This window comes from Bos grunniens, chromosome 5, assembly GCF_055505025.1.
Source record: "Bos grunniens cultivar Pamir isolate PY7600 chromosome 5, Bosgru_T2T1.0, whole genome shotgun sequence".
NCBI lineage: Eukaryota > Metazoa > Chordata > Mammalia > Artiodactyla > Bovidae > Bos > Bos grunniens.
The window spans coordinates 23,404,573-23,417,653 of NC_141169.1; the positions used below are offsets into that span (position 1 = coordinate 23,404,573).

The window sequence follows — 13,081 nt, forward strand, 5'->3', positions numbered from 1 at the left end:
TGAACTTAATTACTATTCTAAGCTGAACATTAAAGCACACCCACTGCCTATATACAACTGCAAAGTTCTAAGTCTGTAAACAAGGTAACAGCCATTTTACATTATTATCTTTTTAAATAATTTGACAAAATAATTTAGTCACAGAATATACTAGAAAGAAATGATTTTTAATGTCTTTAGCATTTTTTTAAAAAAGCAACAATTCAATAAAGGATCCTTCCATTGTTCTTTATACAGATTTAAATGTTATGTAATTTATCAGGTTACATTTCTAATCAATAATCTTCCACTCACTGAGTTTAGAAACCGCAGTATTTACTGAGCTAAACTCTCTCACAAATAAGGCACAACTACATGATCACAAACAGTAAACAATACATTGAGTCCAAAATCTAAGGGAGAAAATATTCATGCAAAAGTATCTACAGAGGCTATGAATATGATCCAGTTCAGGAAGTACAGAATGTCATAGACATAACTGCGTCACGTTACAATAAATTCATTACTTCTACACAGAACCTAGCTATTTCCAATTCTATTTTATACAATTTTACATAAATTTAGTAAGTTTATACACAATATTCACATCTGCAACAATGATCATTAAAATTCAGGCAAAGAGCAATTAAGACAATAAAGTGTGGCACGTTATATCATCACACAATGCCATCCATCAAGCTCATGTCTAGGCATACTAAACTGATGGCACATGTAAATCTTATGGATCGAATCATCCAGGGTTTCATAGCCAAAGTGCATTTAAAAAAAACTAGCCAAATAGGTCATGAATAATATCAAAATATATGATCATAATTTGCTCTCCACTTAAACATCCTTATGCAAATGCACGGTAAAAAAAAAAAAGTCTCTTTAAAGTTCTCCAAACTATAAAATAATCATAATTTTTTTCAACAGAGATGGGGAACTAACAAATTTGGCAGTTACTATTTAACATTACTATGAGGAAACTATTAAACTAATTCCACATTAAGAGGTAGTTGAACAAAATTATACATTGCATTGAGGTTTTTGTGTTTGTTTCCCTCTTTTTTTCTTCAAAATCCTATAACAGCAGCTTTGTCTTCTACTAAAAATTCCGTAGGTATAGTTTATTGTACACTAACCCAGCAAGACTTGATTATTAACTCATATTTCTGTGCTGAGGCTTAGAATTTACTAACATGTGATGCCAATATGCTTTGCGTTAGAGCTGGGACTCCATGTGCCAGCTCTAAATCACTGACAGTCCTAGCAGACATCTAAAATGTAGAACCAATAAGCACTAAGAGGATGACTTTTTAATTAAAAAGAAAACCTTCTGTTTCCAAAACACCTTGTTGGTGAGACTAATAGCTAAATTTTAGGTTTCACTTCTACTTAATATGTAGTCAAATTATTTGGGGCTTATAAAGTAAGATTAGCTAGATGAAAAGTAGAAAATACTCAAACACATATGTATTTGTTGTCCCCACAATTTTTTTATGAGTATGTGGGCAGGGGGAACAAGACAGGGAAAGGCCTTCAGTGCGCCCAATTAGGAGATAAAGTGAACAAATATTTCAAGAAATTTCTCATGAAGTTTCATTATCATTAAAGAGTAACTGTGCTGTGAATGTTATTCCAACATGCTTATCAATTATAATTAAGTGTAGAATTAAGAGTATTTGAATTGTAAGTATATGAAAATGCATAATTTCTATTATTCAACTTATTTTTAATAAGGAACCATTATATTTCTTCAATATTTATGCTCAAGGATGTTATGTTTATCTGAGTCCAGGGACTCAGTCAGGGCCCTTGATAGCTACTGACAACAGAGTTTACTTAAATGGGTTTTTAAAATAATTAATGAATATATGGCAATCTCTTTTAGTTTGTATACATTATAGGAAGAATATAACATGATAATTTCATTTCAGCATGATACCTGAAAGCACTTACTGTAAATGGATTACTAGGTCCCACCCTCCCCCATTACCAGTGACTGCACTGAGTGAACACATAACTTTACATTTCTTCTTAGAGTAACAAACCAGTATTAATGACTTTTCAGATGTTTTCCAATTTTCCAAATTAAGACTATAAAGTTTAATTCCATTGTTTAGCATACAAATAAGCCAATTTTTAATTACCCTCAATTAATCATTCTGTTTCAGTTCTGATTTTAATATAGGGGTTGGCGATACTCTATTATCCAACTGTTATTTCAAGGTAATTTCATAGCAGTATTTTTGCGAAGTAAACAGATACAGAGTTGATATGAAACCCCAAATTTAGAACCTTTAAAATATAAATCAAGTTCAAAACTTTAAAAAACTCTTCCCTGTTAGCTAAGTAGAAAATATAAAACAGGATATTTAACGTCTCCTTGCCATTTTGTATTTGTTTTCACAGATAAGACTATAACAATACCAGTTACTAGCTTTAAGATGCAAAACTACAACACAATTACAGTGAAGCTGAGCTATACTTGAAAAGGTTAAACCAAATTACCTTCAAAAAAGAAGATCCATTAAAAAAAGCAAATTCAGATTCCTGAAGATGCTGGAGAGACAAAATGAGGATATAAAGTGGAAGCTAATCTCAGAAGACTTCCTACTTAAACAGAATAGGACTATTACACAATTTATGTTATTCACCTTCCAACTGGGGGTGAGGCTGGTAGGTTTTGTAGGATTTTTAATTAAGAATATGTGGGAGTTTAAAAATCAATTAGAAAGACAGAAAAAAATTAACCCTAATCTTTTTTTTTTTCTTTTTTCTTTTCTTTAATAGAAAATTATTTAATTAGTATACATGTGTTCCCCATCCTGAACCCTCCTCCCTCCTCCCTCCCCACACCATCCCTCTGGGTCGTCCCAGTGCCCAAGAATAGCCATAATACGGATAAAATATGGATAGTCATAAAATAAGCAAATTAATTTTAAAGAGATTGCCATAAAATTCACCCAAGAGAACTTAAATCAATATAGTTAACATAAAAACCATGTTTGAATTCATGGTTAGTACATATTTAAACATAATCTGTATTTAGAACACTTCAGTAGTAAATTTGTAACAATGCAACTGAGCTATGGACCTATATATAAGAAAAAAGAAAGCTTTATAGTTCTGTGCATGACTTTATAATGAGAATACTGAATATAACTGATGTGTTACTGTGCAATATATCTGATAGGGTAACATCACCTATGTACATTTCCATACACTAAATTTGGGAGAAAGCAGCAGCTATGGAAGTGTATTCATATCATTTCTGAACAATGAAATTATATTTAAAAAAATACATTGCTATTTTCCGTCCAAAATTTATTTACATTTCATTGGCTACTTCTAAACTTGGCATGAAAGCTGTTCCAGGGTTAAATGGAGAAAGATGAACTCAAGTCTCACAAAAATAGAAGAATTTTACTTGATAACATTCCAAAATATACGAATTCTAATTTGGTTTAGTTTTGCAACCACTGTCCAAATCAAATAGTAGTAGTCCAGGACCTCTATTAAGTGCATTTATTAAAAATCTAATGTTACTGTAATTTACTTTGAAGTTGTGATAACCCATTATCCTTGCAAATCATTGAAACATCCATCACAGACACGAACAGGCTTCTTGGAAGAAGGAGTTAAGGCATTTTTGGCTGAACACTCAGCACAGAAGATATTTCCACATTGTCTGCAGTGATGCTGTAAATGACAAAAATTAAACATTTTCAAGCATAAAAATCTATACCAAAATTATTATGAGACAAGAAGAAAGCAAACTGCATGTGAAAGTATATTAACTTTCAAGTGATTGATGTACTATTTAATAGTATAAAATGTCAATATCGATTTAATCCCTTTAGTTAATTTGAATGCTTCCTATTTAGTCAAATACTAAACATTAAATATGGAATTTATCTTGGAATTCTCAGAGGAACCTTTGTAGGATTTTAATAAATGCCTTAATAAAGTACTTAATAAAGCACCTCTATCAAGTTAAAAACTATTCCTATTTGCAAAATGTTTCAGGCATAATTTCTTCTATAGGAATATAAATGTCTGACTAAAACATGAGTTGACCATGAATGCACTGGTTCAGAAAATGATTATTCCAGAGAGTAACTCAGTGGGAAGACAATGATTGAATAGAAAACTAAAATTGAAACACATGGGCGAAAAAGAAATTAGAGTGCACGAAATGTAATTATTCTATGTAGTTACAAATTAAAGCTAATAAATGGCAAAATTTTTAAAGTCTGTCAAATGCAGGACAATTTTGATGGTTAAAACACTGTCACCAAGGAATAAAATCCAGAACTGTAGTAATAAAACCATTTACCCGTCTCACTGTTACGGAAAAGCCTTTCCCACAGGCCATACAGTTTTGTACTTCACTGTCTTCAGCCCACTTTCTAGTCAACGCTTGTGTATGTTTGATCTATTAAAGAGAAAAAGTTTCAATAAATAGTACTCAAAACTATAAACAATGATAATTTCTAACTTGGTGCCCAAGTTTTAAAACAGATACATTTTAAAAAATCAGAAATACTTTGGTCAACTTCCATTATCAAAAGTTGCTACAAATGAATGACAATAAGTAAAGCAAATGTTATTCCTCAAAGGTGTTGGTAATTTTTAACCTTCGATGATTTCCAATGCATTCTAATCCTAAGGATCAAGCAATCCTTCCTTGGAACACTGAGCATATATATAATGAGATCACTTCAACACGCAGGGACTCATTCATTCCTTTGTGTTCTTGACTTTTCCCAGTAATGTCAATTCATGAATGACATGGCTCTCTAATTGTTGAGATCTCTCAGATAAATTCTTTAAATCTTAATTACCCATAACACCTACAGTACTGCTACAACTCAGTAGCCATTTAAAAGTATTATTAAATATGAGGTTTTCTTTTTTAATGTGAAAAATATGCTTTTCACTAAGGGATATTCTAGGCTAAACAACTGCCTCATATTAGCAGGTGACTTACTTGAAGGGACTGATTCTCTCTGCCTAGCTCCTGCACTGCTGCAGTTGTATTATCCAGCTTTCTTTGCAATTCTAGTACTTTGGTTTGAAGCTTTTCTATTTCACCTTCTCCTTTAAGACACCTAAAATGGAATGCAAAACATAATTAAAAAAAATCATTACAGACCTTCTCTGTATACAGGTAACCAGTGACTTTAAACATAATACATTACTTTCACCTATATGATTGTTGGAGGGTTAGTTTTTAAATGGCTCCTTAAATAACCTGTAGGAGCACTTCTCTCAAGACTTCTATTTTTTTTTTAATGTGAAACACATTCTTTTTATCACTCAGCATGGAAATAAACTAATTTCACCAGACATCAACCACCTTTCCAGCAGTGCTCTCCTTTCATCTTGGTTATTCTGAACTGTCGCTTCCAGTACTGCAATTTCACCCCGTAAGTCGTCCGTCTGTTTCTCGAGTTCACTGACTCTCCGTTGACTGGACTGCCACTCTTTCTTTATGGTGCCCAAGTTTTCATTTAATGCTGTGATCTGCATGGTAAGTTTAGCCCCATTTTCTTCATGCTTCTTCATTCCTACTTCTTTTTCTTTTATTTCGGAATGCTGAGAAAAGGAACAACAGTAGGTAAAAAACCTACTACAAAAGTAGTGCAAAATAAACTTCAGTTGAACTTTTAAACGGTGGCAGCATAAATAATATTCTACAGGAAAACAGGCACTAATAAAATTGATTCCACAAACATCTGCATAATTTGAAGTGGTTTAAAAGTCTTAAGACTGAAATGATAGGCAACAAGCCTCTTACAAAATCAAGCTAAAGTAAAGCAACTGGAGATTCTCCTTTTTCCCACTAGAGCAGGGGAAGAGCACACGGTTGAGATAGCAAGTGCTGCTGTTTTCTTACGTCTCAGATTCAAATGTGTCCTCCTGTCTCCATCAAACTGCCAAAAAATAATAATAATACTTCAAATCACCACGTGAACCTGAAACTGCAATTCTTCAAGGAAAACATTTAGCCGTCAAATTATCTGGGGATAGTTGGACTCAGTTCAACAGAGGAAAGCCAGATGCTTCCTATTTGGCATGCACAAGTTAGGGAAGGAAAAGCAGACTCTGGTCAGCGTAAGTCCCAGCTGCAGTTTCCGTTCGCCCATATGAACATTCAGTTAACAAGTTTAACATGATTAGCACTCATGCCATCTACCTCAGTCTACATAGTTATAGGCTTGTTTTTCTGGCACTAAAAGTTTTTTTTAATTATGTTTTATTGAATTTTCACTTATATAAACAAATATAATTACAGAATAAACATTTCCAATCACATGTCAGCTATTTAAATAAATCACATTTCCTATCTTAAATCAAAAATTAAAATGTAGTGGGAATGCCAGGTCATATGGTAGTTTTAGTCCTAGTTTTTTAAGGAATCTCCATACTGTCTGTATCAATTTACATCCCCACCAACAGTGCAAGAGGGTTCCCTTTTCTCCACACCGTCTCCAGCCTTTACTGTTCATAGATTTTTCGATGATGGCCATTCTGACTCATGTTGCTGTACTGGCAGAAGCCAGCACAATATTGTAATTATCCTCCAATTAAAAATAAATTTAAAAAATTAAAATGTTAGGTAAGCATTTGAATCATAACTTTTATGTAGAAAAATCCTCTCAATGGATTAATTTACAAAATCAATTGCAAAACACACCTCCCACCATTAACTTACCAGTTTAGCTTCCTTTTCCATAAACTCTTTCTTCAGCTCATCTTCTTCCTTTTTCATCTGCTCTTTTAGCATTTGCTGGGTTTTTTTCTCCTGTTCAAGGGTTGCCTTCAGGGAATCTACCTTCCCTTGAAGCTCTAATTTCTGCTGAATCAAAAGCTGTTTGGCATCCTTGAGATTTGTTATTTCCTATGAAAAAGTAAGACCAAAATAAATCATCCTTTATAGTTAAAAAAAAAAAAGCTGAAATTTATACATCTTATTACAAACAATCAGTTTTAGACTCTTATGAAATTCTTAAAGTTCAATATTTCAAACAGTTAAAAAGGTGCAAGATTATGTATTTGCTGCTCAACAATCAAATTCAGCTGATGCTTTTACAATGTATGTTTTGATTAAATGATATGAAAAATTTCTACCCCCTATTTTCCCTTTTCTTCATTTCACAAGCATTTATTGGTCAACATTTAGGCATCATACACTGTTAGGTTCTAGGGATATACATTAAAAGATAAATTATATACATTCCCTGAGTTTAGGAAGTCAGTCTAGAAGAACATAATGATATGAAGATAATTATAAAGTAAAATGGCAAGTATATTGATAGACACAAGAGGTATTGAGACCACCTGAGAAAAATCTAACCCTTCTCTATGAAAATGAGTTAACATTTTAAAAGCAACTTATAAGCAATTCAGTTTCTTTAAGTGGCACACCAGCCATGCTAATGCTAAGAAAAATGTTCTAAATAACAGATTAAAGGATTTTAGGAAGAAAAAGTATTTAAAAAACAGAATCCCTTAAAATCCTAATCCTAAACGCATATATTTTGAAGTTTATATCTGTAAGCTTAACAGACAGCTCTCTTGATCATCATCTCAACAAAATTTAAACTTTTGGGGTTACTTTGCTCTATTCAATAATCTGAAAGCAAAGTTAACACAGTTTCAACATGTGTTTAGACACTACAACATAAGAACACTGTGAGAGCAGGAGTATTTGTCAAAAACAACAACGTGTGTGCCTGTGGCCGATTCATGTTGGTGTATGGCAGAAACCAGCACCATACTGTAAAGCAGTTATCTTCCAACTAAAAAAAATGTGCCTGGCACATACTATGTTCTAAATAAACAGATAAACATAGCCTGTATGTGTGTATATATGTATATAAGACATATATCTCTACACACACAAACACATACACACACACACACACACACGTATCTCTTTAACAACACTCAGTTCAGTTCAGTCACTCAGTCGTGTCCAACTCTTTGCAACCCCATGAACTGCAGCACGCCAGGCCTCCCTGTCCACCACCAACTCCCAGAGTCCACCCAAACCCATGTCCATCGAGTCAGTGATGCCATCCAACCATCTCATCCTCTGTTGTCCCCTTCTCCTCCCGCCTTCAATCTTTCCCAGAATCAGGGTCTTTTCAAATGAGTCAGCCCTCCGCACCAGGTGGCCAAATGATTGGAGCTTCAGCTTCAACATCAGTTCTTCCAATGAGCACCCAGGACTAATCTTTAAGATGGACTGGTTGGATCTCCTTGCAGTCCAAGGGACTCTAAAGAGTCTTCTCCAACACCACAGTTCAAAAGCATCAATTCTTCGGTGCTCAGCTTTCTTTATAGTCCAACTCTCACATCCATACATGACCACTGGAAAAACCACAGCCTTGACTAGATGGACCTTTGTTGGCAAAGTAATATCTCTGCTTTTTAATAAGCTGTCTAGGTTGGTCATAACCTTCCTTCCAAGCAGTAAGCATCTTTTAATTTTCTGACTGCAATCACCATCTGCAGGGATTCTGGAGCCCTGAAAAATAAAGTTAGCCACTGTTTCCCCATCTATTTGCCATGAAGTGATGGGACTGGATGCCATGATCTTCGTTTTCTGAATGTTGAGCTTTAAGCCAATTTTTTCACTCTCTTCTTTCACTTTCATCAAGAGGCTCTTTAGTTCTTCTTCACTTTCTGCCATAAGGGTGATGTCATCTGCACTTTATTAACAACACTAATATAACATTAACATTAACAACATTAATTAATAACATTAATATAACATTAACAACACTAATATAATACAAAAGGAAAAACAATCTTCACATACCTTTATGCTTTCCTGCTTGTGAGACTTGAGTTCTTCACTCAATTTAGCAATTTCTTTTTCTTGTCTACACTTAACTTCCTCTGTCTCTGCCAATTTAGATTTTTCATTTACTAGTTCTTTTTCTTTTAGTGACTATAGAAAAAATGATTTATATAATTTTAAAGTAAATACTTAAAATTAATTTAACAAAAATGATTGCTTCTATTTATGACTGTCATTGCCACTTTCCACCTAAGTTGAGCAAATTACTTATGTCTCTTGTGTCTTTATGTATACAACAATAAGACTTTTATAAAGGATTAAACAGTTAATACTGTAAAACTGTTTGGCTAAAGTGTAGCCAAAACTACCATCTTACCCTTATTATCTTTATATCGCTGTCTTTATATAAGGCACCTAGGGAGGAATATTATACATCATCTAACTTAATCTCTATACCAGGTAGCTCTTTTTAATTCTCATTTTTTAGGCAAGGAACAAAGACTCACGGAGAAGATAAATAGAAGTAGAATCAAAAACTAAAACAAGATCAACCTGATCTAAAACCCTTGTAATTAAAGGCCTCTAAACTATACAGCTCTGTCAGAATTTTCTAACTTGAGGCACCAATTATAAATTTCATTCCAGCTTCAGCAGTGCCATCACCACAAAAATATCCCCCAATTTTTAAATTAAAGATAACTCAGAGGGAATTCCCTGGTGGTCCGGGGGTTAGGACTCCACTCTCTCACTGTTGAGAGCCCAGGTTTTTTTGGTATGGCCAAAAAAAAAAATTTGAGGAACTGCATAATTAAGATATACCAAGAACTTTAGGAATTGTACACTTCAGAATATATCAATTGATGGAAATATATGATTTCAATAAGGAAACCAAAAATAAGATGTTTCCTAGAATCTGAATTTCCCTTTCATATAAAATTTTAACTGATCTTTAAATGTACTAGGCATAATACAGTGCTTTCAACTTCATAACCTAGCATCATTTATACAAAATACACCCCTACTTCCCCTTAGAAAAAATTGGTTCTTAACTTCAAGAATTTTTAACAAGCTTAAGAATTATTCCTAGACCTTTTATTACCTCATTAATAAATCCAGAGAATAACATGTTACATGAGAAATAGTTGAGGGACTATAATATCTGTTTTTGAATAACCAAGGGCCTATCATGTAAGAAACCAGATTTGTTTGTAAAACTTAAAAAGCAGTAAGAAGATGGACAGAAATGACAACGAACTTCCCGGCATTAGAATTCCAATCACCAAAAGCCTTTTATAAGAAACTAGAAGTCCATCTGAGAGAGCTATTAAATATAAAGGTGATGCCTATATTGGGTGAGAGATTTGACTAGATCTCTATAGTCATTGTAACTCTGAGATTCTAGATTTAGTCAGAAAATAAAATACCTTTTCTTTCTGCATATCTTGTAGTGCTTTATTCTGTTCCTTCAATTGCTGTTCTTTCTTTGCTAAATCTTGCTCCAAAGTAGTCTTGGTGGTCTTCAGTTCTTGAATCAATTTATTTTGGTTTCCAATTTGATTTCTGTTTGATATCAAATCCTCCTGTGCTAGAGAAAGCTTCTCTTCTACAGACTTATAAAAACAATTTCCCCAAATTATTATTGTCATTTTTAGTAAATTTCAACAGAAACATAATGGTTAATATACATGACAGTTATGCATAAACATAATGGAAAGAAGTACTTTAAAAATGATCTGTAAGTATTTACTGGCTAAGTGATATAAAGAATACCAAATAAGTAGGAAACATATCAAACACTCAAAGAACATAGTTAGAATATATGGAGAGACATGAAAAAAAAAGCAATTTAAAAAGAGTTACAAAAATTATGTATACATACATGTTTTGTAGGATCTATGACGACCCTTGGCATACTAAAAGCTTTATTTAATAGATAAGCTTTTTTATCTTGGGAGGAAAATGTATTTTAAATCGCCAATCTGATCAAGTGAACTAAAACAGGAAAGTCAACCAGACATCAGAGGCTCTACTTCTGGCAAGGCCATCACCCCATCCACTTAACTTCTCATCTATGTGTGTAAGTAGCACTGTCAGGTAACATAGTCCACAGTTAACAACTGTACGAAGGCCCAGATATTTCAAGAAGCTGAAGCTGGGGAAAAGAACAAGTTTTTTGACATACTAGGTTTTGATTTGGGGGTAGTTATGGTAACAGGTGGGGAATGGAAAATGGCAGGAACTTTGCCCCTCTCAGCTGCTAAGGGAAATAATTCTAAGATGTTCTTCTGCCATCTAGAAAAAACTTATCTTTCTTATCTTGGCGATATAGTTTCTTTGAAAAAAAGGGCAGAAGATATAATTCAGGAGGAATCACTGTTGTCTAAGGTTGGCTATAGTAAGCATTTAATAGCCACTTGATGTAAAGGGTCGACTCACTAGAAAAGACCGTGATGCTGGGAAAGATTGAAGGCAGGAGGAGAAGGGGACGACAGAGGATGAGATGGCTGGATGGCATCACTGACTCGATGGACGTGAGTCTGAGTGAACTCCGGGAGTTGGTGATGGACAGGGAGGCCTGGCATGCTGCGATTCATGGGGTCGCAAAGAGTCGAACACGACTGAACAACAACAATGGCTGGGTCGCTCTGCTGTCCACCTGAAACTATCACGACAGTATTCATCGGCTATTCTCCAATACAAAATTAAGTTTTTTAAAAAAAGCATTCAATCAAGGATAGATGAAAAATGAATGAAAACCTTATTTAAATGACTTAACCTTCCTGAGATTATTCCTTAGAAATAACTCAGTTCAGAAGTCTTTTCTAATTAAATTTCCATTTTCAATGGCTTCCAGTACAATACTAAAAACCATAACGCTTCCTTCTGGGGAAAGACCTAAAGTCACTAGTCCTTTACTAATCAAGCAGCTAAGCATTAACTTAATATACTACACTAAGGTAGACAGGACAGTAAAAAATGGCCCTGAAAGAAGGTGACCATGTAGCCTGGAAAACAGAACCAGAGTGTAAAATCCAAGTTGTACAGCCACCTGCTATGTGCCAGATGCACAGAAAAATCAATGTGAATGTTCTCTGTGGAATGTTTAAAGAAGGCTCTACGGGCATGTGGGAACTGACTTTAAGTATCACAAAGGGTGAGAGTGTTTTCAGAGGGAAAAATAAAATTTGTCAACACCTAGCCAATAAGATCTACACAACTGTTATTAGGTCCTGATCTAGTGTTGCTTCTGCTGCTAAGTCACTCAGTCGTGTCTGACTCTGTGCGACCCCACAGACAGCAGCCCACCAGGCTCCCCCGTCCCTGGGATTCTCCAGGCAAGAACACTGGAGTGGGTTGCCATTTCCTTCTCCAATGCATGAGAGTGAAAAGTGAAAGTGAAGTCGCTCAGTCGTATCCGACTCCTAGCAACCCCATGGACTGCAGCCTACCAGGCTCCTCCGTCCATGGGATTTTCCAGGCAAGAGTACTGGAGTGGGGTGCCATTGCCTTCTTCATGATCTAGTGTTAAGGAATACCAATTCTTGCTAGAGCCTAAAAGCACAAGAATTCCAAAATGCCCATGTTCTAAATAACAGCCTATAAAATTTGGAACTCACAGAATCCTAATGACTAAATCTTTAAAGTCAAGCTAAAAATCTGCACTACTCTTTTCTGAGCCAAGACATACTGTTCTACTTGCCTCTGGATATTCATCTATGACATTCAGCAGTATACTGCCGTTTCAAACACTCCTTTTATCTTTTGTGCTGAAGACTACACAATTTTCATCTGCTTAGCATCTTTTCCCTTGGAGAACTCCCTCTCACTATGATGGTTTACTGGGGTTATCTTTAATTCACCCACTGCCACTGGAATAAGCAAATCCCTGAGCAGATCAAGCACCACCCTGATCCTGAATACCCCAATTCAGTGTAGCAAAAAAACATTTTCTGCACTGTTCCATGGTAGCTATTGTTTTTTTTGGTCTGTTTAACAATTTTTCCCTTTTTTCTTTCAACATAAACTTATAAAAATTTTTAGTTATTACGTTTTCTTGATGCCTGGGTGAAATGACACGAGGAATAGTACTATGCTAAGAAGATTTATACTTAACTGTAAACTTTTTATCCTAGAGTTTTCACTTCACTGAGGGTGCAAATTTTAGTTAAATTCCTCTTCTACCTTTCCTGAACATCAAAGAATAGCACCCAGCAAAGCCAATTTAAAATATCCAGTCAACAAACTTTGGTACTTCATAAATAATCCAGCAGATGGGGCTAAAGG

General features: G+C 34.6%; 1 protein-coding gene across 13 annotated transcripts in view; it reads right to left on the reverse strand.

The window, feature by feature from the left end:
• Positions 1–148: 148 nt before the first annotated feature.
• EEA1 (early endosome antigen 1) overlaps positions 149–13,081 on the reverse strand; it is a 218,637-nt gene continuing 205,704 nt past the window's right edge. For 11 of the 13 annotated variants that reach the window (XM_086399022.1, XM_086399021.1, XM_086399017.1 and 8 more), the window contains 7 exons: positions 10,222–10,407; positions 8,816–8,947; positions 6,704–6,889; positions 5,345–5,583; positions 4,976–5,096; positions 4,322–4,420; positions 149–3,684 (listed from right to left, as the gene is read on the reverse strand). In XM_086399022.1, coding sequence (XP_086255148.1) covers positions 3,562–3,684; positions 4,322–4,420; positions 4,976–5,096; positions 5,345–5,583; positions 6,704–6,889; positions 8,816–8,947; positions 10,222–10,407 — 1,086 coding nt within the window. In that variant the 3' untranslated portion in view covers positions 149–3,561. Of the gene's footprint in view, positions 3,685–4,321; positions 4,421–4,975; positions 5,097–5,344; positions 5,584–6,703; positions 6,890–8,815; positions 8,948–10,221; positions 10,408–13,081 lie in introns of those variants that run through there. The other 2 variants (XR_015163543.1, XR_015163542.1) reach the window with 1 other exon arrangement.